The sequence below is a fragment of the Malurus melanocephalus genome, unplaced genomic scaffold (assembly GCF_030028575.1).
Source record: "Malurus melanocephalus ecotype Western Australia unplaced genomic scaffold, MMel_1.1 scaffold_24, whole genome shotgun sequence".
Taxonomy (NCBI): Eukaryota; Metazoa; Chordata; class Aves; order Passeriformes; family Maluridae; genus Malurus; species Malurus melanocephalus.
This window is the reverse complement of record NW_026623256.1, coordinates 1,864,261-1,889,616: the sequence shown is the minus strand read 5'-3', so window position 1 is coordinate 1,889,616 and position 25,356 is coordinate 1,864,261. Positions and strand designations below refer to the sequence as shown.

General features: G+C 47.6%; 1 protein-coding gene and 1 long non-coding RNA gene across 3 annotated transcripts; both read left to right on the top strand.

Annotated features, from left to right (window-relative positions):
* Window positions 1-1,806: 1,806 nt before the first annotated feature.
* Window positions 1,807-9,954, top strand: LOC130589108 (uncharacterized). Its single transcript, XR_008967051.1, has 4 exons — window positions 1,807-2,950; window positions 4,899-5,310; window positions 8,425-8,759; window positions 9,679-9,954. It is a non-coding gene; the product is annotated as an uncharacterized LOC130589108 (long non-coding RNA).
* Window positions 9,955-10,904: 950 nt separating this feature from the next.
* On the top strand, window positions 10,905-24,440 carry KLF15 (KLF transcription factor 15). Of its 2 annotated transcripts, none has more exons than XM_057390273.1 (3): window positions 10,905-11,049; window positions 15,230-16,337; window positions 22,273-24,440. In XM_057390273.1, the coding sequence occupies exons 2-3, from the start codon at window positions 15,295-15,297 to the stop codon at window positions 22,439-22,441; spliced, it is 1,212 nt and encodes a 403-aa protein (XP_057246256.1). In that variant the 5' UTR covers window positions 10,905-11,049; window positions 15,230-15,294; the 3' UTR covers window positions 22,442-24,440. The 2 variants fall into 2 exon arrangements, with proteins under 2 accessions (XP_057246256.1, XP_057246257.1); XM_057390274.1 differs by lacking the exon at window positions 10,905-11,049 and adding an exon at window positions 14,149-14,172.
* Window positions 24,441-25,356: the final 916 nt, after the last annotated feature.

Below are 25,356 nucleotides of genomic sequence, written 5' to 3'. Positions count from 1 at the left end.
GTCCAGCATGGAACCATTTGCCCCAAATATGGTGGGAGTGGCCTGGGGCTTTCTGTGTCCATTTCCTCTGGCGGCCTCAGAGCCCTTCTGTGTGCTCTGAGTTCTCTCCCTCCCACCAGCTCCAAAATCATCACCATCTCTGGCTTCCCCATGAATATCCCTTGATTCTCTTACCTGCGAAAGACCTAAACATCTCCCTGCACTCATACCAATCTGATGGGTCCCTGGCATATTTGTAGCCTTTATTTCTCTTCACCAAACCCCTTTGTATTAGGAGTGCCCAAAATTGCAAGGATTACTGGAACCCTCTCTTTTACCCCACGCAAACATCCCCAGTGTGAGGGCAAACAGTTCTGTGCACCATTCTCTGCTGCCCAGTGATGCCCCCTCTATTTAAAAATGGTTTTGCCAGCGGACAAATTATTAAACACCAGACTTGCACCAATTTCTTTGCCCAACTCTGGCTGTTTCTCCCCACGGCAGGCATGGGTGCTGAGCTGCTGGAGGCAGGGATGTGCCCGCTCTCTCGGTGGAGCTGCTCTGCCGTTGCACAACGCGTCTGTTCTCGGGGGCCCTGCGCAATCTGCTCCTGGGACAGATGTCTGAGCTTGATCCCGCTGCGGTGACGTCAAAGGCTGCAACACTGTCCCTGTCCCCAGAGCTGGCAGGGCCCGGCCGTGTGCCGCTGCGGCCACTTTGCCTCGTGTGGTGGCATTAATCTGGCACCGGTGGCCCCTGCTGCTCTGCACCGTGCACATCTGCTTGCATGCCTGGCTCCTCCTTGCTAAATTCCTGCTGCTCCAGAAGCCTCAGACTTCAGAAAAGCCAGCAGGAGTTGATTTTAAAAGGAGCATCCTCTGCTGTTGACCCTCGAACAGATAAAAGTGCAATGAACTCTCAGCCTTTCCCGTGCTGGGGACAAGGCTGGCACAAAYAAATGCCATTTGTGCAGTGGGCAGCCCAGCAGAGGGGATCAGTAAATCCCTGGATGTGCCTTGGCTCCATGGCACTGACAGGGCACAAGAGGAATTATCTATGTGCAGATATTTTGGATGCCTGYGTGAAGGGCTGCTGAAGGCAGCAGCAGCCTCAGCGTGTACCCAACAAGCTGTGGGGACATGGGGTGACACACTGCTACCCCTGAGTGTTTGCCACAGGGAAGGAAGGTTTCCCAGTGCTGCAGGGAAGGGTGCGACTGGCACAAGGACAGCCTTAAGGCACCCCAGTCCCTGCACCCCAGGGGGCTGTGGCAGGGCAGGGGTTGTGATTCCCTGTGACCTCCTGGCACCACTGCCAGCATTGCCAGCTCTCTGCCAGCCCTGCATGCTGCTAAGGCACTGCTGACATTCCACATCTGCCAGAGCMAGCCTGGAGTGGGCTGAATCCAGCCCGAACTCGATGAAATGCTGTTCCTGATCCGGTCAACTGTGTGCTGGCCTGAGCCATGGTCCATTCTGACAGCTCTGCACAAAGGTCATGGGAAGGAAGGAGTGCTTGATGTTTTCAATTTTTATATACTCAGACAGTTCTTAGATTCTTATTGAAAGCTGATGACAGATGAAGAACAGCTCCCAGTTGGGATTTTGGAAATACTGGGGTTTTCCAAGTTGTCAATCCAGCAGGAGGAGTTCCAGTGCACCTGTGGCTGTGCACAGCATCCTCTCCTTTAGGCAGCTCAGGGCTGCTGGTGGTAGCTGCTCCCTGGATGCTGCCACATGTAGGATATGCCTGGGGAAAGTGAAAAAAGAGTCTGTAATATTAGCAGGAACATTTTTAATGGTTCATGAAATGAAATAACTGTAAGATGTAGAAAGCTATTAAAAAATTGCTAGCCTTACCAAAATGGGAGAGTATGGGTTTTAATGTGTAGCAGAGGTAAGGTATCTTTAAAAATCTGTAATTTTGAACTGCAATAGGACTGAGAGAGGTCTTGAAATAAAATATTTAATTACCAAATCATTTTTTTTAAAAGATCCAGAGCTTGCAATTGATTTCATTAGCCTCAGCTGAGCTCACTGGTGAAACCCCTGGTTATTACTGGTGCTGCTGTATTGGTTTGGTGGGCCCCATCAGCAAATTATTGTGCTTGTAATGGGCTTTGCATGCTAAAAGTGAAGCTATTCCAAACCMAACACCCTCTCTGTCTTCTCTGATAGAGGCAACTAGYTTATTTCCTGGTGTAAAAGCAAAAGCAGTTTCCTTGACTGCTTGTGTTCACAAGGCTGTGAGGGGAAGGGCTGGTATGGCAATACCTCAYGCTCTGCAGGGCAGAAATCAGCCAGGATTTACCTGAGGGGCTGTGATATTTAGAAAGGAATTCCAACGGGAATTGGCACAGTGACCTTCAGCTGACTCTGACAGGTTTGCACGATCGGTGCCTCACTGCAGGAAGAGAGATGCTGCTTGCTGATGGCCAGGAGCCCTGACGGTGTCTGGGGAAACCTGCCTGCCTGCAGCAGCTCACAGGATGGCCACTGGTAAAGGCAAGCTTCTGCAAAACCRTCTGAATGTTGCTTGATCACTGGGYTGAACTGGCWTTAGAGCTGAGGGCAGTTTTTGCATCAGCCTCTGCAGCAGACAGATCCCAGAATCACTCAGATGAAGACCTGGTGAGGTGCAGAGGTTTAGAGATCTCTTTTCCCTAGGGAAAATAAAAGAATTAGCRTGTCATTAAGCAGAGGTTATGGAAGAATTAAAGCACTCAATAAGACATGATGTTCTCCCTAGTTCAGTGATTATAGGCTCTTCTCACAAGAGCTGCCATATTCCCTCTGCCTCTGGCACAATTCAGATGTCCTGAAGAAAAGGCTTTCTTGCAATCTTGTTTCTGTGTATTCTTCACCAGGCACTTGAAATCCATTTTATGAACATCAGTTTGTTCTGAGTTGTACATTGCCAAGATTATGATCCTTAGGGAACAGGACGTGAAACCGCAGAGCGAGGAGATGAGGTGAGTCACTTCTGGCCATATAGACATTTAAATAGCAGCACGATTGGGAAGGGATGTATTTTCCTCTCAAACAGTGTTTGTGGGGAAAAAAATATATTCCAGTAATCTGAATTTATCTCTCCARTATTGCTTCTAACACCAGCAGGCGTGGTCACATTTGATCACAAACACCTACAGAATAAGAAAACTGGCATCTTTAGATTGCAGGATATGTAATTCACCTTCCCCCAAACTTTTTGACAAGTCTAAAGTGGATGTGAATGAAAACATTTACTGTGATCACATCTGTACTTTGAGGAAGAATAATCCAGGTCTGAAGCAGTGGTTTTTTATTGCTTACATTGCAACTAAGGACCCACTAGATAAGAAAATAGAAGATTGCATCACAGTGGATAATTTTTGATATGAGCAATCCAGTTGTTTGGGGGTTTTGTCTGTTTTTTATTATTAATTAGTCTGCTGAGAATATCTGCCCTGGGACAAGCAGAGCAGTCAGCTCTCAACAGCAGCAAAATAAATCTCAGTCCAGGGCAACACAAATTGGGAAGAAGCTCCAGAGAGTGGTGCTATTTGAAATAAATTGAGGAAATATTTTAAAAGCTTGCATAGAAGAGCAGAGTTTTGCCAGCTATTACAATTGGACTTCAGAGTAACTGCTGAGTGGGTAATTAGTCCCACAGGAACGCAGGAGTCTGGACAAATGTAAAAAGGAACAAGAGGGGGAAAAAAGCATATGAAGAATTAACTTTAGAAAACAAGCTAGAACATTAGTCACAGGAGGGATATAACTCAACTTCCATTTAACATTTATTCCTGTGATGAACAGAAACACTATTCTTAACCCCTGTATTGAAGCAGGAAATACAAACCTCGCTTTTTAAGACAGTTGGAACTGCTTTACTGAAGTTCATCTCTTTGATAAGAGGGTGAAGAGGAGGGTAAAGAGGTGCTGAAAATACTACAAACCCAGCAAACAGGACTTATGTCCTGGTAGAGCAGGGAAAAAACAGTTGTGGAACTGGTCAAGGTATTAGGTGGGATCTGTTTTGCTCTCAGAGACTMCCCCATCATGAACACAGAGCAGTTAGAGTTTAGAAGATCATGTCCYCACCAACATTTGCTCACAGCCTGTCTACAGTGCATGGTCTCATTTTCCCCTGGGCTGACAACATCCCAGCTGGAATGAGGTGATTTACCCACCTGACATGCCAGAGGATACCTCTTTGCATAACTCTTCGCTGGGTTTAGAAAGACTTTGTGGAACACAACTACAAAGAAATCTTGAAGCCTGTGAAACACTTCTGAGGTTACACAGTGCACATGTGGTTGGTCCTGCCATTCCAGGCTCCTGATCCATAGTCCTGTGCTGTAACTACTGAACAAGAGAACTTATTTATAGAGTTTCCACACTTGGTTTTTGTGGCTTATTGCTCCCATTGTTATCTCAACAGCAGTGATTTGCTCATCAGTCCTTGGTAGGACAGAACCAATATTGCTTTGGCTGTTTGGTGCTTAGAAAAAAGAGGGATGTAATTCCTGTGACTCTTGAGATGCAGGAAGCTTTGCAAAATCTCTTGATGTATCTGGGTGTGGATCTATGTAAATGGGTCATGATCACTGAACGGCGTGTCTGGAGCAGTAACAGCGCAGCTGAAGGCTCAGGATCAGACATCAAACCTGGATCTTCCAATTTTGAGGACTTTTGTGCTGTCTCTACTCTGCAGCTTCCAAGCAGACTGAGCCAACCTCCCTGCTGGGCTCTCACCATACCAGTGGCCAAGTGATGGGGTCCCACCTGCCAGTTCTGCACCAGWACCCACAGCAGCTGTGTCTCTTGGTGCTGTGGTGCTGCATTTCTGCCCTGGTGCTGCTCCAGCTGTGACCTGAGCCGAGGTTACTGGTGTTTTCATGCAGTGTTTTCACGCAGGCTTTGTGTTTACTATTTCAGGTGAGCGAGAGGCTCTGAATTCCCTCGGTTGGGTCACCCCCTCTGTTTCCCAATTCAAAGCAAGAGGCCAGACAGGCAGGCAGCTCTTCCTTGAAGACACCCAGGTTCTCGAGAGGTGTGCCAGTGTCTGGCAGACGCGGTGATGGCAACGCACGGTGGACACAACACGGTCACGCTTGCTCAGGGCTGTRAACAGTCTCCAAAGGCACCGGCCGGCTCTCACCGCCTCCTGGAGAGCTCAGCGCAAGGATCCTGCCCAGGCACACCCAGCCCTGGCGTATTCCTTCCAGGAGAGGGCAGGGGAATACAGTWTATCGCAGATCCGCTCCCGAACCGGAGCCATCCCATCCCATCCCAGATCTGCCTCTACGTCTTGAGCCTATTTTGCTTTCCTAAACTTAGACGAGCAGAGGTGGGTGCTGAATGTCCTCGAGGTGAGTCAGCGGGTTTTGTCACCTCTACAGACCTGCCTGTCCCTGAGTCACCTTCGGGAGGGTCGGCAGGACCGGGCTGTGCCCGCTGCCCTTGAATCCCTTGCAATGCACCATTGAATGTGTCCCATTGAAGGCATCGGCTGCTGAGCAGGGCTTAGAGCCGAGCCCAGCTCTTGTGCTTCACTCGCCAGCAAGGCAGGGGAGGCAGTGATGGGACAACTCGTGTTTGACACGCTCAGCACACGCCTGTCCCTGCCGAGGGTGGAATGATTCCCTCGGGTGTTCATCGTGTCAGCAGGAACAGCTCTGCTCCATGGGTGTTTTTGCTGGTAAAAATGCAGGAGTTGTGCATGGAAACCCGAGGTTGGAGCTGGACCTGGCTAAAGATGGCCYAGAGAAATGCAGCCRGAAGGTCAGCTAGCGTTTTCTCTCKMAGTATAYTAATGAACARAAAGTTTGGGAGAAAATCAGAAACTCTCCCCAGGTCCCCTCACTATCTTAAATAGTCAAAAGAGTAATAGCACAAAAAAAATCCTCAAATGAGTTTCTTCCAACTTATCCCCCCCTGGACCTATGACTGTCTTGAAAAGACAACATAATTTCCAAACTAGTGGAGGAAAGATAAAAAGCCAAAAAACAATAAACTGTTGGCCCTGCAGCACCGATGCCCTGGCAAGGCCAAAGAAATTAAGTCCTGAGATTGCTGTTGCTGTTTCCACCTTGTCCTGCAGAGACACAGCCAGGAATAAACATATTCTTTGTGTCAATATTTCTGTAGTACCGAGAGAACTTACAGTCCTTATCTGTGAGTGTCAAGGACTGCTCAGTTAACGTGATCATAACATTACAGAGAGTCTGACAGGCTTTTTTGTTCCCTCTGTGCCCATGTAATTGTTCTGGCGCTGAAAGCTGAAGCCCAGTAGAGCTCAGCTGATGTGACCATCAGCTTTATGGCACATGGAAGGGATCCATCTGCAGAAGGCTAATTAAAAAAAAAAACCCCGAACAACACAAACAACAAAAAAACCCCAGCAAATAGAATTGGAACTTCTTTTTTTTCCCCCCCTCTGCTTGATTATTTTTTGCTTCTTTCATTGGAAAAAGAGCAACCTTGATTTGTAAATCAGATGGAAATGTGTGAGTAATCAATTCAGCCTGACTAACCCTTGTTTTGCCAGGTGGCTGGTTGGCTCATCAGATTACTAATAGCTTGCTGCTGCAGTAAATGGGAAACAGCAATGGCTGGGGCAGAAATACCACAGGTGACCTCTAAAGACAGCAAAGCAMTCACCTAATGCAACACAATCCCTCTTTTTGCCTCTCCATGAAGTTCAAACACTTTTCCTTCAAGTCCCCTCAAAAACGAGAARTAATTTGTAACACAGACCTGTGCAAGCAATATACAAAAGAGGAGAAAATCTGGGGCAGGGGACATCAGCATATGTAGAACACAGGAAAGGCAAAGTGTGAGCACAGCCAGAAAATTCCTAGGTGTGAACGGCTGCGTATGGCCTGGAGGAGCACTTTCTTGCCTTCCCCACCTTTAATGTGGCCCAAAACAACTCATGAATAGTTCAGCCTATGGCTGGTTCCTTTTTAACTTTATAAAGCAATTATTGTCTTCAGGAATATTTTTTAAAGCTTGGATTTTTTAAAGCTGTGGTTTATCTGCCTTTCCTGACTAGACTTTTAGCACACAGCCATCAGACAAATGCTAGTTAAAAGGACCTTAATTTTTTGATATCCCCAGTGTTTGACTGTGCTGTGCAATGCTGGAAAGGCTGAGCAGGGCAAGCAGTTTGACTGAAGTTCTCTTCTGAAAGGAGAAAAAAAGAGAGAATAGAAATAGATGTTCAAAGGACTTGTTGAAGAGGTGAAGAGAGAAGGAAGGAAATCTCTTAGTGATGCACAAAAATGATGGGTCAGGGGAAAATTCAGATATACTTTACAGCATGGAATGAGGACTYAGTTGTGCTGCAGTACCAAATGAAGGATGCTGGTGTCAGACATCAGTCACAGATGCACAAAACATCATTCCCAAAATCCTGTCCCTGCCCAACAGTCATTGCTGGTTCTCATGAAAAGTTGGCAGAAAAAAGGAATCAGAAGTAATTATATTTGTCTAGATCTGCGCATTTCCCCTGCTGTTAATATRGGCCTGTAGCATTTCCAAAGCCTTGAACAGAAGTTAGATGTGTGTCAGTTTGCTTTCACTGTCATGGGGCTCAGAAGAATTAACCAGTTCACAGCTTGAGAAGTGCAGTCAGAGATCACGGAGGGACGGGAAAGTGGCTGAGTCAGCTCAGGGGTTGGCACCTGCCACTGGAGCTCACAATTCTCAGTTTTGGGTTTGAGCCCCAAAGTGTGCCTGCAGACTTCCAACCAGGACTGCAGCTTGAGGCACTCCCAGCAGACCCATGGAGAAGACAATACKGTTTGCTGAGAAAGGAAATTTCTGTGATAAAATCCCAGCTCAGGAAGAATGCTGTAATGAATGAAGCTGTGGAGATGTTTCAGTAAGGACAACCCCAGAGTGGCATTCAAGATATCAGTGACTTCTCTGTGCTTCCTCATTATTCTGTGTTGTAAGGTGACATGTTTGTGCTGCAGTGAAGCACCAGGATTTGTGCCATTGTCTATCCTGTTTGTTTTGGTTTCAGCGTGTCCTTTGTCTCTGAAATTTTGCCTGCACAGAAAAAGAGGACTTTGGATATTTGTCCACGGTGTACTGATGTCCAAAGGCCTGTTCAGGGCAGCAATTTCTACAAGAGTTCTGGACACTCAGAAATGCTGAAGGCACAGTCCCCGAGCCTGCACACCCAGGCTGTGCCAAAGTTTTTCATGGATTCTGTGTGCAGGGGATCTGGGCATACACAAAAGGTTTGGTGCATCCGGAACCTGTCACACAGTGTGTGAGTGAGCTCGGGTCAGGGGCTCATCCTGCTGCTCTGGACCTGCTTCCCAGGTGCTGTGCACTGCCTGCCTGCATTTCTAATGCCTTTTTTGTATTTTCCCCCAGGGGAATGTCAGGGAGATATATAGGTGCCTTAGTTACGCTTTCCTGATAATTTAYATTTCATTTCACCTCACAGTGGTATTGAGAGGGTGAGATGCTCTGAAAGGTTCTTCAGATGTGAAAAAGAGTCAGATCCCTCCTCCATCATGGTGTGCAGATGCCAGCACAAAGTATGGTGGCCATGCATCCCCTCCCATGGCAGCACATGTTTGGATCAGCCTGAACCTGCTGAAAACTTTTCAYCTTCCCATCTCCAGCCTCAGAGATACCCAAGAGCCCTGCAGCTGCACAGTGGGCAAAGGAGCCAGCCTCCAGTGGTGCTTTTAGGGAAGCGAAAAGGCTGTGGGCCCAGTAAAAYGGATGAAACTTGAAAAGCAGAACTGGGAAAACACCGTTTTATTTCCACACAAGGTAAATATGGGACTTGACTACATCTCTAGCAATTTAAAGATAGTTCAGAACTGCTGTGACTAAAATATGAAGACATTGTCTTTTGCAAGTGGAAAAACACAAGTTAGAGAAAACTCTAAYGTGTCCCAATGCCTAGGTAGGTCACAGGAATGATAAAATTAAGATTGCAACTTTTGRTTGTTTTCATGTAATTAACATTGCATGGGACTCTTATATATGTACAGCCAACAATCCAAGATCCATTTAAGACCAGCCTTGAGGTCTTGAATTTTAGTTATATCTAAATTTCATGTCCTTTGCATTGCTAAATCAAGCTAAACTCCACCTACTCAGGGAACAAAGGGGTTTTAATTGAGAGAAAGTGGTAAAGCAGGGTTTGCCAAACATCTATTTTGGGTAAAAATATTTAAGGCCRACATTTTTACCAACGTAATCCTTTTTACGTCAGTGAAGTTACACTAATGCAGAATTTGGCCCTGATGTATTTGTATAAATATAGTATCTAGGATTCTGATGAGTACGTATTCATGCATTATTCATTGAGACAATGTGGAGAGGAAGAACGAGGTCTGTGCATGAGAGCAGAGCCCTGAGCACCCCCAGGTCCTTTGATTGTCCCYAGGGGATGAGGAAGCACCTGTGGGGTCACACCTATGGGGTCACCCGGTGCTGCTGCCAGGCCGTGACTTGTTGAGGCCGAGTGTCCTCTTGGGAAGAGATGGTTTATGTTTGCCAGGCTGTGGGATGTGTTACTGGCAATTCTGAAGAAATGCAGATGGAGGATATTTTTGTGAGTTTAAATTGATCTGGATTTGAAAAGAGATGAGACTGCACCTTGGTTCTGCCACAGAACTTTTGTTTGATCCTCTGTGCCTCAGTTTCCCAATAAAATGAGATTAATACTTCATTTTCCCTGCAGGAGAGAGAGGCCTACAGTGGAGGRGTACGAATGGTGTGCTGTGCCATGTGCCCTCAAAAAATGGTGCACAGACTGTTGTCATAAGGCTGCATTCTGGTATCCYAGGCTGCACATTCCCAAGGATGTGAAAAAAGGAAAAAATGGATTTGAAAAACCATGATTGAGCAGACAAACTGACTGCCCTGCAGCCATTGTGAGCTTCCTCAGCCGGACTACACCTCTGCAGGAGTTGAACATGAATCCTGATCCATACCAAATATTGCATAACTATAGTATGTCTGTATATACATGTATGTACATGCATATATATAAATTATTATATGYGTTTATATGAAAAACTAGTGATGASTGTAGTAACACTGGTGTGTGTGTGTGGGGCACATCTCAATACAGTTTAGCATGCTGGAAGTGCCCCCATCAAGCTCTGGCAGGCAGGACAGGGGCAGTTGTGAGGGTGCAGGGCAGGAGGGAGGGTGTGGGACTCCCCAGGGACTCACTTATCTCCAGGACATGTCCAGGGRCTTCCACACTTACAGAACCACASAGCAGTTTGGGTTGGAAGGGACATTAAAATGCCATCTATTCCAATTCCCGTCAGGGAGCAGTGACGCCTTCAACCCAATCAAATTGCTCAGAGCCCTGTCCAAGCTGACCTGGAGCGTTTCCAGGGATGGGGCATCACCCAGCTCTGCGAGCAACCTGTTCGGTGTTTCATCCCCTCGCTGTACAGCATCCTTCCTTACATCGAATCCCACCCAGCCCCGTTTCAGTKTAAAGCCATCACCCCTTGTCTCCCGTTGCCAGGCCTCCCCGCGGTTCGCACCGGCCCTCAGCRCCGGCCCTCAGCACCGCCCCGGGGCCGAGCGCGGCTCCCATTGAGGCCGGGCCCGGGCCGGCCCCCGCCGCGGCGGGGCCAATGGGGGCGGCGGACGCGGTCGAGCCTCTCCCCGGCCTCCCCCGGCGCGGCCGGGCTGCCGTCATGTGAGGGGGATATAGTACTACGGGAGCGGGGCCGCTCCGCACCCGCACCGCCTCCCGGGGGAGCTGCGCCCGCCTCCCGCCGCTCCGCTCCGCGCTGCCGGCCGCTCTGCCTCTGCGGGCTGCTGCTTTGCGTTCGCCTGCTTCCAACCACGCTATTTTATTCTGCGTGTGTGCGTTTTTAAATTATTCTTTATTTTTTTTTTAATTATTATTCTACAGATTTTTTTTCTTGTTTCTTTTTTCTTTTTAATTTTTTTTTTTTTTATTWTTCTGTGGCTTGGTTGTGTTGTTTGGGGATTTTTTCCCTCCCGTTTTCGCTGTTGTTGTTGTTGTTGCGTTCTTCTGGTGGTTGGTGGCCTTTGCTCCCCCCCGGCTCGCACAGGAGTTCAGGTAAGGGCGAGCGGGGGCTGCTCGGGGCCGCGTCCCGCCGGTGGTGCCTCCGWGCCCGCAGCACCGCTCCGGGACCGGGACATGGAATTCCATCCCCGGCGGGGCAGCGGACAGGGCTGGGGGGCTGTTTTCGGGCTGGAGCGGTGCCGTGCCATGGAATAACAGCCGGCGAGGGGGGGCGGTTTATTCCCGATCACTGCGACCCCGCTGGTGGGGGGGGACAGGGAGTTCGGCCCCCCAAAGCCTCCTGTAAAAGGGATGGAGGGGAAAAAACAATAAAATAAATAATAATTTAAAAACCACGACAAAACAAAACAAACAACACGGCTTAAAATAATAACCCAAAAAACAAAAACCAAAAAAAATAACAGCCACCCAAGCAAACAGATGCTTTGCAGCCATGGAAAGCAAACAGGCTTTGCAGCCTGGCTGTGCTCGTTCTGGGGTGCGAATTCTGTGTGTGTGTGTCCCAGCCCCCCTTTCCCTGCCCTGGCGGCCGGTGCCACGCTTTATTTCGGGGCACCCTTCACTGCCGGGGCTGCAGAGGCAGCGGGGTGCGCTCCGGCGTGCCTTCGGCAGGTGAACTGCTTCCTCYTGTGGAAGCCGAAGTTTGGGGCTGCAGCGAGATAGTTTTCAGAAAAGAAATCGTTGGGAATGTTTCTGCAGCTTCCAAAAAACAGTGGGTTTGGAGAAAACAAACCTAAACACYTCGCTGTGTCCGGAAAGCAGCACAGCCACCTTGCGGAAGAGATGAGAGCAAATGGGTTTTCTCCTGGCTCGCGGCTTCTTTTTATTATTTTTTTTTCTTCCCCCCCCCTGCATTTCTACTTTAATTTCTTAGAAACGCTGGGTCTGCTTCATTGCCTGGTTTATGGCTCTGTCTGTGGAGCAGAAGTCAGCCTGAACAGATTTAAAACCTTCTAGGGAACTAGAGAAAACCCAGAAGAGATTAGTCTTAAACTAGAAAAAGCTGTGGCAGTAAACGTAGGAAATGACTGTCAGCGTCTCATATATGCTGTGTGATCAGTTGTGCTGAGCTGACTGTCCAGAAATGACAGGCTGGGAAATACATCCCCGTGTTTCAGCAAGTTCCCAGGACTTCACAATTTAATGTTGCTCTGCGTCAAAATATGTCTTCTCTGGTTTGTTTTTTTGTCCTTTTTTTTTTAAGCTGGCAATTAGACGGACAGATTTTAAACAGAACAACATGTTTTTGGCAGAAAGGACATCATAACAACCCAGGGAACTCTTAAAAAAAGTTGGAGACGATGGTGCTGCTGAACAGCTGCTGTATTTCACTCCAGAAGTGGCTGTTTTCAGTGGCTCAGGCACTGCGGGCTCGCTATAGGTGCTTRCATTTCTAACATGTTTTCAAGGTTCCTAGAGATGAAAGTGCGTTATGGAAACAGCATCATTAGTTTTCATAGCCTTCACAGCCCTGGCTTTTTTTGGTTTTGTTTTCTGATCTTCTGGTTTTGGCTGTGTCTTCAGGCRAAGTAAGGATGAAAGCCTTTTGGTTGTTAGCCTGGCCTTTAGGAGAAAAATATAGCCAGGGCCCAATCCTGCATTCCAGGCATTCTCCAAAATCTTCTTGGCTGTTCTGCAAGCTTTGAGAGTGCACAGAAAGCAGAACTGGCCTGTAATGTGCCTGGATCTATTTTCCTCTGACAGTCCCCTCTTAAAAAGCCTCTGGTTCCWCTGAGTGACATTGTTCCTTGTCAAAAGACATGGGACACAGGCGTGCTGGCTGTTTTCTGCTGAGGTAACTGGCCCACAGCAGTTGCTAGGGTTCTTTTYTTTCTTCTCCCTCCTCATTTAAGCCCTTATTCAAGTTACAGTTTAGTTCTATTCCCAGGGAAATATATGGGTATTTTGATATGTGGCTTCCTAGTTCTTGCAGGCATTTAAAGAAAGCTTGAAAATTTTTATTTTTGTTTTTGTTTTTAAAGAAGTTCACTAACTGCTTTTGGTGCACGCAGAGCATGCCAGCTTTTCTTAGAAAAACACATGTTGCAGTCCAGATTTCCATCATAGCTCCATTCTTCAGAACTGGAACAATACAGACATTGGAGGGAGGATCAGAAACCACCTAAGGGCAARTCTTCCTTTATGCCCTGTGTTTCTCAAGGCAGTCACCAGTTTTTGGTGCAAGATCGAAACAATCAGCTTGGATGAATTCTTACCAGATGCCAATAGTAATTTGTCAGAAGCAGRTTGTGCTTTCTGTTTCAAACCGGGAATAGTTCCGCTCTGGGACTTCTGCTGGGGGAACTTTCCACTAACACARAGATTAAAATTGAGAAAAAACGTGTGCTAGAAATAGTTCAGCTCTTCTGACTCTTTGCTTTTACTATAAGACATGATTATAGGCTAAGGTCACAAAACAGAGCCACTAACCTCTGTTTGAACTTCCTTGTGTTCAGCACATGTGGCTATTTCATTATCGGTTCAGAGGCATAGCTGACTGACAGGACACGCATACCAGGAAAATGTGCAATCTTTCTTTTAAGTCTTTCTTTCAACYCGTCCCCGTTTCCTCATGCGAGAATGAAAGAGGAAGCCTTATCTTTGAGAAATATGGCTTCCCCCCACCCCGTGAAATATTAATAAATGGTGCCAATGGGACAGAGCTCTGTAAGGGTGTTGTGTAAAATATCTCGCTCTGTGTTCACTGCAGCACTGAGCATACAGACACCTTTTGATTTTTGTCCAGAGAAGGAAAGACAGAGCAGATTTTGGAGAAGAGGCAGCAAAGATGCTCTGCAACAGCAGCAACAACCACCCTCTTCCCTGCACAAAACTGGGAGCTATTGACTATTCATGGCAAAGCGTCCAAAGCGCAGCGGCAGAGCCTGTGGAAAATGACAGCGTGTAACAAGATTGACTGGCATTTCCTTCACGCTGGGTCACATGCCTCCTAATTCACACACTCACAAAACCTCACAGGCTGATCGAATGACTTCTATCTCTGCAGTCCACATACCTTCCACAGAAAGAGCTGTTTTATTATGCACATGTACAGCTCTGTTTTCAATCAGTCACCTTGAGCGAATGACTGAGGGCCAGTGTTTGCTCCATCCAAAGGTCTCTGCATTTGCTCTCCAAGGAGCATAATCTCCGACCGTAAGCGATTTTTTTTTTTTCCTCGGGGAGGTGGGGAATAAAAAAATCCGCAGATGTCCCTCCTGCCTCCCCCTCCCCAAACGCATTTCTAGGAAGTTTGCTAGYCTTAGCTGGGAGAGCGCAGAACAATCGGGAAGCGCTGCGGTGGGCTGCCCTGGAGAAGGTGGGGTTTGATATTGTGGGGTTGTAGCGGGATTAGGGCTCCCGTGAGCCGGGATTTGTGGGGTGCTGCTCGCTCAGCACGGGCTGGGGGCTCACGGCAGGTGGGGATGCCGGGGGTCCCGGTTCGGCAGCTGGCACCGGGCTCCGCTCAGCCTCTGCCCGCAGAGAGAGAGAGGAGTACGGAGCAGGGGGTGAAATCAGCCTCCAGCTGGCTGCCAGGACATGGTAATTAGCTCAGTGCAGTGCCAGCCTTATTAAGGACAGTGCAGGTGATGATGACGTTGGCACACTGATTCATTTACATCTGGAAGGGAAAATCCGCCTAGTAAATGCTGAAGCACAGTAAATATTTTTGGCTCCTGCCAGATTGATCCTTGCATTATGCTGAACAGCCTATATTTGTAGAACTGAGGAAGTTAAAAATAAGGTTGGTGGAAAGCTACAAGATAGAGAAAGGATTTGCATTTTATGGCCACCAGCAATAAACTTTTTTTATTTGTTTCTTTGTGGTGGTAAAAATTTCAACACTTTATTTTTTTTTCTCCCATTCCCTTYTTTGGCTCTGGATTTCACTGCTAGGTGAAAGCTCGTTATTTATTTTSTCTTGCCGGTAATATTCTGTAAGGGAGCTGTAAATCTGGAGCACACACGGTTGGGAAATGATTTCTGACAGAATTCTTTTGCAAATACGTGGTGCAATCCTGCAAAATGCTTCAGCCCCGACAGTCCTCGGGGGGTGGTGCAGACATATCAAAGCTTGTAGCAGCCTGTGTACCCAGGGAGGCTGGATGCTCTGCACTTTCCTGTGGGCTAGAGGGCTTTACGAGTTTCAATTCATGCAGATCAATGATTAAACCAACTTCTGACTGCTGCTTTTTTGTTTTCCTGCACTCAGGCTCTCACCTGAACTTTGGCTGCTTGGTATATGCTGTTGGGATATCCTTAAGAGATCGCCCAGGAATGGTGGATCACTTGCTGCCTACTGATGAATCCTTTTCATCCACAAGATCCTCTCTTGGATACTTTGGGGACATGACAGCAGGCGTGAGGTCCTACCAAATGCTGCCTTCTCCCCTGTCAGAAGATGACAGCGACTCGTCCAGCTTTTGTTCTTGTTCCAGCCCTGACTCCCAGGTCCTCAGCTCCAGCTATGGGAGCACGTCCAGTGCGGAAAGTCAGGACAGCATCTTGGACTATTTATTGTCCCAGGCATCTTTGGGGAACACCACTGCATCATGGTGGGACAAAAGGAGACTTCAGCCAGTAGTGAAAGAGGAGTACTTCAGGTTGCCTGAATTTGCCGTGGATATGGAAGACTCAGGACCATTTCAGCCCACACTTGAGGAAATTGAGGAATTTTTGGAGGAGAATATGGACTTGGAGCTCAAAGAAAGACCTAAAAGTGAGAGCAAGGACTTGAGAGCTTGCAGCCAGGTTTCTGTTGCTTCGCTGCAGCAAAAAGACCATATGTTACCCACTGCTAGTTTAAAAGAGAGTAAAAMTGAACAGTTGAGCAGCTCAACGGAAGGTGGCCAAGCTCCCAATGGAGGAATGACCCTGGAGAATGGGATACCGGTTATGCTCCAAATTCAGCCTGTACAGATCAAACAGGAGTCCAACACGAACCCCACTTCCCAAGGACCAGCACAGGAGAACATTAAAATTGCACAGCTCCTAGTCAACATCCAAGGACAGACATTCGCCCTTGTGCCTCAGATWGTCCAGTCGTCCAATTTGAACTTGTCCTCTAAATTTGTCCGCATTGCTCCCGTCCCCATCGCCGCCAAGCCCATTGGGCCAGGAGGCATGATCCAGGGGCAGACGGGAATCATCATGGGTCAGAAATTTCAAAAGAACCCTGCAGCCGAACTCATTAAAATGCACAAGTGTTCTTTTCCCGGTTGCACCAAGATGTACACGAAAAGCAGCCACTTGAAAGCCCACCTGAGGAGGCACACAGGAGAAAAGCCCTTTGCGTGCACGTGGCCGGGTTGTGGATGGAGGTCAGTATTGGGGTGCAGCTCTGCCCAATCCCCCTCCCTGTTTTTGCTCACTTTCTGAGCAAGTAGGTTTGTACTCTGATTTATAAACTGCTTCTGTTGCYAGAACTTGTTTGGTTGGTTTGACAGTGAAGGCCTTTTTTCTTCCTGTTAGGTAACCCAGGCRTTTCGGTAAATTAAATAGCACAGCATCACCTGCTGGCACCAGCAGTTTTAGTGTCTTTAAAAAAATAAAAGTAGTCCATCGTTATTTGTATTTCRTTCTAGAGGGTCAGATTAAGCTTGTTACCACAGGCAAGACCTGGTGTTTGTGTTGGTGTGGTTGCAGCACAGCTGAGGCTCAGGGAGCTGCATGGTTTAGGGCAGAATTGCTGTGCACAGCCCTGTGTGGCTCCAACTGTGTGGGACTGAACGTGGTCACTGAAGGGCTGTGATAAGCAAGTGTGGTTAAAAGCAGCATTCTGAGCACTTTCATAGAAAATGCACTCCGTCCCACTCCTTCTGAAAATGCTGGCAGTGACACTCTGGCATACTCTGGGTTTTATTCTCTGTCTTGATTCAGAAAAATGCGTGGGTGCTACTCAAAGTTGCAAAAAAGCTGTCAGATGTAACAACATAACCAGAAGGCTGAGGTGGAGTTAAAGCATTGCTTGAATGAAAGATTGCAGGTTTGATTGAGAAAATGTTTTGCTAAGGCCAACATTTTATTTTATTTTATTTTATTTTATTTTATTTTATTTTATTTTATTTTATTTTATTTTATTTTATTTTATTTTATTTTATTTTATTTATTTTTAATACTGGTGGAAAAATTAAATCTTCATTTTAAAAATCAAAATTTTAATTTAAGGAAACTTTGACAGATGCCTTTCTCCCTCTTTCCTGTCAGCTGTATTACTTGCTTGCCTGCTGGCAAGTGCTAATATACAACACCACTAATGATGATGGGAGAAAACATCATCTTAACTACCTAGTGTTAAATGAAACTGAATTTCTTTCAAATAATATGCTGCAGAGCTTCAATGAGCAATGTCTAAAGAGGAAATTGGTTGTGATCATGGGCAACAGACGAGGTAAAAAGTAACAGGAGAGTGTTGTGTAAAAATGCAAGTATGTGAGACATGCAGCAGTTAGAGATGGCTGGGTTGGTTTGAGGGAAAAGGTCACAATGGAACTGAACTCTCTGTTCCCCAGCTGGACCAGTCTGAAGTTTGCTTCCCAGAAGGGCTGAGGAGATCAGTTTAGAGTGGCTCTACAAAGTTGTGTTGATTTTGTTTCCATTTGCCCYGATGGCACCTCTGACGAGCTCAGCTCCTGCTGCTCAGGGTGCCCTGACACCAAAGCCGCGTTGCTCTCAGTCCCAGGAGCTGGGGGCTGCTTGCTCCCACCCTGCACTAGAGGCACTCTCTGCTGTTATTTGGTTGCCAGAGCACGTGTACACAGGCAGCAGATGTGCCTGTGGGTGTCATGTTGGCTTTCTTGGCGCTGGGATGTGAGCACAGCTCTCCCTTGGGTGACAAATGCACGTGGCATGTGGGGGTTTGTCTGATCCACCCTGAGATTTGTACCAGAATTCCCAGTGACTTTTGTGGCTCAAGATCAGGAGCCTGAAATGCTGCCTGTGGATGACCTTCTCCAGCTCTGTCTTATCATAAAACTGGTGTTCCCCCAGCCATGAAACCAAGGGAAACTTTTAGGAAAAATATGAAGTGATAAAGTATGATTAAATTTACAACAGGTGCCTCCCTTCTCAAAGTGTTATGGTGAATGGTGTGCAGCAAAAGCAGGGTGCTGGTGGGCCAAGAGAAGTGCRGGTGCCAAAACCTGCAGCACCCTGAACTTTCAGCCACCACAACTTTTTAAAGATGAGCCCAACYGGAATGAGAAATTAATCACCTTCATTGTGAAGAACATGTCTTGTCCACAAAGAGGTGCTGCAAGGGCTTTCAAACTCTCTTGTTTCTGTCTTGTTGAATTTTATGGCCTGGGTTGCAACCCCAATCCCCCAAACCCCCAGACTTTGGAAGGGCTCTGCTGTGAGAGCAGAGGTTTCTAGCCAGCAGGAGAGGCTGTGTTTGGGGAGCTGCCTCCTGTGCTCGCAGCAATCCTTAGCACCAGCCTGAGATTGCTGCACATCCCCTACRTGCCGCTCCCACATCAAAGGCCAGACCCAATTGAGCATTGAATTACACAGTCCCCTTTCATCAATAAACCRTGTTTACCTTTTCCAGAAGTTCAGCGAGGGCTCTGACTTAAGTCTCACATGACTTAAGTCAAATGCATCTGGCCTCTCTGTTTGCTCCCAGGCCTCTGTAATCTCAAATGAATTTAAGCACTAAAACACTGCCAGGCTCTGCTTTCCCCCTCTTTTCCCTGCATTCTTGTGCTSGTGTATTTATTTTTTCACTGAAGACACTTCAGATCTGATCTCACTGGAGATAGTATTTTCAAAACCAAAACAAAGTGTTGCCTAGCGCGAAGTGCCCGAGCCTGGTGGGAGGGTTGGAGGTTCCTCAGCTCTCTGTGCAGCCCTGCTATGATGTTTTCACTTCAGCAGGGCTGGAGTGTGCACACAGCAGACCCTTTTGCAACCCTCTAGGACAGCACCTGCCTGATGGATGCAGAACCCTGCATGCTTGTGCCCTTCCTAGGCACGGGGCAAGGGCTGTTTTTGGCTGGCTGCCGGGTGGTGCTCATCTGGCATGGCCCGCTGTGCTCCCTGGATGGGTCAGGGCACTGATCTGTGTCGTGCCACCTTGTGCCTTTGGCACCCCAGCCTCTGGTTAGYGCTGCTCAGGCCAAAGAGCTGAGCCCAGCTGCTGTGCCATGGCACAGGAGAAGCTCTGCTTCCCCTCCCTGACAGAGCTGCAGTTGCTGCAAGGCCACATTTAAATTCCCCACTGCATCTTCAGGCTCCACAGGTGACAGCAGGGGACATCAGCTCTGCCTGGTGTGGCAGGGAGGAGCTAAAGGCTGTGACACGTGTGGCCAGGAGAGTGCTTGGGCCTGGGTGAACACAGGCAGTGCCACACATGGGGCAGGGCTGGTGTCCTGCATTGGCTTTTCCTKCTGGTGCTGTGCAAGGGGTTTGCACAGGAGCTGGGCTGCTTTCTTGTAACCAAGCCCTGAGGATGGGCAGGAGGAATCAATSCACAGCTTCCCTTCCACTGGGGAGGAGAGGTACAGCCTGTTGGCCTCAAAGGCTGGGGGCCATGGCAGGGACCAGGAGTACCAGGCTGAAGTTGTTGACCTTTCTTGCCCTGTGAGCCACATAGCAGTGTCCTCGCATGGCTGGGAGACACCAGACACGTCCTACACATCACAGAGCTCTAGGCTTTTTCTTCAAGGGAGATGTATTTACAGTCCTTTGGGGTCCTGCCAGATAGAAGGATGAAGAATGTTCTTCTAGTCRCTGTGGGATTGCCCAGATCCCTTCACTTTTCTTTTGAAGGAGGAATCCTTCTGGAAATGGAAGTGGTAGAATAGTGAGGTATTCCTTGGAGCTTCCTTTCTTTCTTTTTTTTAAAAAAAAATTAATTTGTTTGTTTGTTTGTTTGAATTTGGCATTCCACAGGGGATTATTTTCACTTTTTTGGGGGTTGATTTTAGTGCCAGAATGTGCTGCAAATATTTCGCTGCAGAGCCAGGCCGCCAGATCCTCCCGGCTTCCTTGCCCTAACCTTTGCGTTGTTTTTTTGTAAACACACAGACAGCTTGAGGTTTATTTCTGTGGGCTCTGTAAGCTGATCTTTCCGTCACTGCTGGGGAACAGTATTGCAACATTCCTGCCTCTTCAGCTAAGGACATGGTTGTGAGGCAGAGGGTATTTTTATCGGATGAACTCATCCATACTCATTCCTGACATGCGCCTCTTTCTCCCCTACCATCCGTGCAATTCCCCTCGAAATGCACTTGTGAAGCCCTTGTGCACGATTAGCCAAGTGCTGCTGCACTTCTGTTGCAGATGGTGACCTCAGTGGCCAAGGACATGGGACGAGGCGAGCCAGCCACGTCTGGTTTCACTCCTTTGCAGTCTCCATATAAGAGGATGGCTCTCATATACATGTGTATGTTTATGGCTCTTTGCAAAAGCGCTTTTCCCTCTCTGCTCCCTCTTTTCCCTTGATGTGCCATAGGTCTGTTCCTTGTCCAGCTCCCAGTCCTGTTGATCCAGGAACATCCTACACTCTCCAGGCCCACTCACCTATAGCTCTGTAAGAGCATCCCTGCATGGATCGGGGAGCAGCTCACTGCTAAGGGCTTGGGAGAAATCCCTGCTGCTCTCAGGTRCAGACTGTGTTTTTGGGAAGCTACAGCTGAAAGGAGCAGGGGTGTTAGAGAAAGCAAATATTCAGGTAGAAGGGGTGAATAGAAACTTCTGCCACAGCCTTTATGAGGGAGATTTGTCCCAGACAAGCAGCAGGTTGACAGTTCTGTCACAACTGCCTGTTYGTCATGGAGCACTTGACTCTTTCATGAGGATACTGAAGCAGGAAAGGAAGAAAACCAAGGGAGTGGTGAAAGAATCTCCCCCAGAAATGCTTCTRGGAGAGACGTGTCCTCACCATATCTCACCCATGGTGAGTGCCTGTGTCTGCTTTCCCCTGGCTGAGCGCTCTCTGGGGAGCATGACCGGGCTGAGGAGCTGCAGSAACTGAGGAAACCAATACCAGCTCTGCCAGTGCCTATGCCCTGGTCCTCAACTGCTGGCAGGAGATCAGAGCTAATTAAAACCTTTATGTGGAAACTTACTTTTCTTGCATGAGGGACTTATTCATAGGAGCCCAGCAGTCCTGTTTTCTCCCTTTCATAAAAATAGCGTATTCGCTCTGTTGGTGATGTGATATTTTGCTCCAGAAGGGCACATTTTTCTACATGTTCTTTCCCCGATTTGTTCAGCTAGTGCCCATGACTTCATTTATTTATTGTAAATAAACAGCTGATACCATTTCTTGCGAGGTCTCTTTCTGTGCTGCTCTTTGTTACTGCTCTGGCAACAAAACACTTAATTGCCTTTTGTCAGGCAGCAAATTTTTTGTACCCATCTGGACAGGGCTGTTTAGTGTGACATTGTTAATTAACCCTCTGCCTCCCAGTCATGTCCAAAGTGGAAATAGAGCCAGCCCTGCTGTTAAGACCAAAGGATTAGCTCATTTGAGTTCAATAAAGCCTGTGGGATTCCCAGTGGCTATTTGGGGATTTTTCTGTGAAGATGGAAGGTGGGAAATAGCTAAAATTCAGAAGACTATGCAATGCAGTTTTGGTAATTAAAGTCTCAATCTTGATTTCATTTACCCATGCTAACTATGCAAATAACTATGCTAATGGCCATTGGGACCCACCTGARTTTCAGCTGTTGAGATGCTGAGCATCTCTGGTACTATTAATGGCTCTTTATTTAGCCTGCAGGAGCACACACAGAAGCCAATTTTTCATCTGGATCTAATAAGTCAAGTTGTTTTCTAGGTAGCTCTGGCTGGATTTATCTGGAGCCCCTCTCCAAGCGGGTGCAGTCAGGGGGTGTCTGTTTTGCCTGTGTCAGGGGGAGTTTGAGGCAGACCTCACCTGCAGGACAGTGGTTGTTGTCTCAGCCTGAGGAGTCCCTGCTTGGATTTGCAGGGGAGAGCTGGGAGAGCCTTTGGGGGGCTGGCAGAGGGATTGAGGGCAGAGCTGTTTGTGTCAAGCTGTACCCATGTTACGGGGTTTAGGGCGAGGCTGGTACAAACRGTGCCTCCGTGCATTGCCCTGAGTTCTGTGAGGTGAGGTTGGTGGTTGTGTTTCCATCACTGCCTGTGGGCTGGGACCAGCCCAGCCCTGCTGTGGGTCCCTTTCAGTTCCCAGAGTCTCCCAGTGGCCTGAGGGGATTTCTTTTAACCTGCTGTCAGAGACCCAGCGCGGTAAACCCCATTTATCTGAAAAGGCTTCTCCTCTCTTGCAGGTTCTCCAGGTCAGACGAGCTGTCCCGGCACAGGCGCTCCCACTCGGGGGTGAAACCCTACCAGTGTCCYGTCTGTGAGAAGAAGTTTGCTCGAAGTGACCACTTGTCCAAACATGTCAAGGTGCACCGGTTCCCACGAAGCAACCGCTCCGTCCGCTCCGTGAACTGATGGCTCCCGCTTTCCCCTTCCCGCCACCCTACAACAGCCGATGACAGCACTTTGCTCACTATATTTCTAGTGATAATTTATTTGTCTCCACAGAACAGTCAATGCTGTTACTTGATACCACCATGTTTGAGTGCCCCATGTCCTTCAAAGATGATTTGAGAATGAAGTTCTTTTTTGGTCAGGGGAGCAGGGCGCTTCTTCCTTTTTTTTTTTTTTTTTTTTTTTAGGGTTTTTTTTTTTTTTTTTTTTTTTTTCTCTTTTAAGGATATTATTTTTCTTCTATCTGTCTCTCCTTTGCTGCTGCTTCTTTTGGAAATTACAGTGTTTTATTTTTAGCTGTTTTCTGCTGCACAGGAAAATGTAAAAGTTGCTTGCTGCTAGTTAATTATAGCCCTGGCATTCCTGAGGGCTTTGCTCATGTACAGGCCATTCATTGTGAGTTTTTATTAAGCTGCTCTATTTGTCCAGTTTGGAAACAGCAAATTCCTTTTGAAATGAAAACAACTCCTTTGTTTTTGGGTCGCCTGAGCCAAGGATTTGTAGGGGCTGGCCATAGGAGGAGGAACAGTGGGAGTCGGGGATAGGGGGAGACAAGGCTCGGAGAGCACTGGAATGTGCCTCCGTACATCCCTGATTTTCCCGGCTCRCATTTCCCTTTCCCTTGGCTAGGGCTATATATAAATATTTATGTATATATATTCATACATACATATATATATATATTTAAGCAAAGGCACRTCCCAAGCGAGCCCAGAAGCTCAGGCTGGATGGAATGGCTTGGAGCGGAGCCTTTGGAGCCGTGCGCGCTTCTGCCCCGTGCTGCGAGGGGYGATGGGGTGCCCAGGTGTCTGAGGACACCCTGCTTTCCTTTCAGGCTGCTTTGCAGCATCCACTGTCTTTAGCAGAAGAGCTGCTGTCTGCMCGTAAAGCAGCAGGAAGATGTTTGTGAGAGCCTCTGAGCTCTGTTCCTGTCTCTGCTCCTGCCGTCTCGTGCGATCTGGGGGGGGGAAAGCAGAGCCCCAGCCCCGGGGATGCCTGGTGAGCGCTGGCCATTCCCACATCCTCTGGGAGCCAAGGCCTGGCTGGTTGGAGCTCAGTCTCCGCTTGCCTGCTGGCTGGCAGGGTCTGTAGGATGTCCTGTGCCCTGGGAGGGTGGGAGGCACCRTGGCCTGGGGGGACAGCGCTGTGGGATCAGGTCTAGGGGTGATCCCCRGTGCTAATCCTCTCCCTCCCGACAGCCATGTCAGAGCTCCAYGCAGCTGGGGTGGGCCCATGGGTGAGAACAGTAGCCAAAAGAAACAAATTTGTGCGATAGCTGGCTAAGAAGGGAATTCAAGCAAATAATCAGATGGTAGCAGGCACATGATTTTATTTGTGTTTCTTCTCGTTTTGTTTTTCCTTTTGAACTCTGGCGATTGTAAGAAGCTTTAGAAGAAAAAATAGAATTCAATAATTAGGGATGATTTTATAATGGATGTTGCATTTCCTTTCCATTCGCAGACGGCATCTGTTTGTCTTTTCTGTTGGCAAAATGGGAAGTAGGAAAGYGTGATCCTAGCGCTAGGCAGAGCAGGAGCCCGCGCTGTGCGAGAACAGCAGGTCTAGCTAAAGTGAATGCATTCCTTTTGTCCTCTAGAAATTAATATAAATGAACTATCATCTATTGACTGGTTTATATCACATCCTATGAATGTATGTAAATAAAACTGTACATAGATGCATATCTATATAAAATATCTTTTAATAACGTATCAAATTTGTGTAAATTGGAAACAAAAATACCTATAAAGCCAGTGTACATAAGTTACAATTCTGTATATTTTCTTTTGTTCTTCATAAAAATATATTTACTTTGACAATAAAATGAAAATGGAAATTTTAAATCCCTCCTTGAAATTATTATTCATTAGTTTCCTTTATAGCCAGCTCTGTAATCAGGACAATAGCATTTGAAATTTTGATTCACCTGGATGTAAGTTTTCAGGTGCTGTGTAACAGGGAATGGTGGAACAGTTCTGAAGTTATCTACAGTTTTTCTCATCTCAGTTCTCGGGAGGGGTGAGATGTCTCAGCTCTCTCTTCGCTGGAGCCCTCACTCCTCGCCTGGCAGCCCCACTGGGACACCAATGCCTTCCGTGGCTCCTGACTGCTGTCTGCRGGGACAGGGCTGCAGATGCACTAAAACTGTGGTTAATAAAGTAGAGCAAGCAGGTTTTGAGGGAACTCCWGCTTTAGTGATTAGTGTGGAGGAGGAAGGGCTTCAAAGTCTGCTTCAGACTGTGATGGTGACTCACTGTGTGACCCAAGACAAAGGCCTGGATTGCCGTGGTGTGCACTTCCCTTCCTTGTAAAACGGGGATAATAACACATCACAGTGAAATTGTGGGACTTAAATTGCGTTTGTGTGACCCTTGGATGGAAGGAGCAAGCAATAAGGCCGGTAGCCACAGGATTAGATTGTTACAGAAGGGCTCGGCTTGCCSAGGTCCTGGTGCCTCAGTTGGCTCTTCTGTAAATGCCACAGGTGGCAGAGCRATGGGAAGAGCTGGGGTAGGAAGCATTGCCTCAGGCCTGAGGAGGAGACGCCCCRTTCTGCAACAACCATTGCTTCCATTTGTAACAGCAGGGCATGAGCACGATGCCCCTGCCATCTGCAAGCCAGGACGCCTCTTGCGCTGTGCTTTCCGTTGCTTTGGCCTCCACTGGAAGAAGAAACCAGCAACATTAATGGTGTTAAAGTCACTTCTGAGTCTCCATGGGAGCAATGRTGCAGTGGGTCCAGATCTTCTCCCAGCAAGAATCATTCTGAGACTGACAGGCACTGAGGGGTTAAAGTCTCTCCCTGAAGAACAGCCACCAAAAAGCACCAGCTGATGAGCCAGGCCTTTCCAGACCCTTGATTATTATCCCAGAGA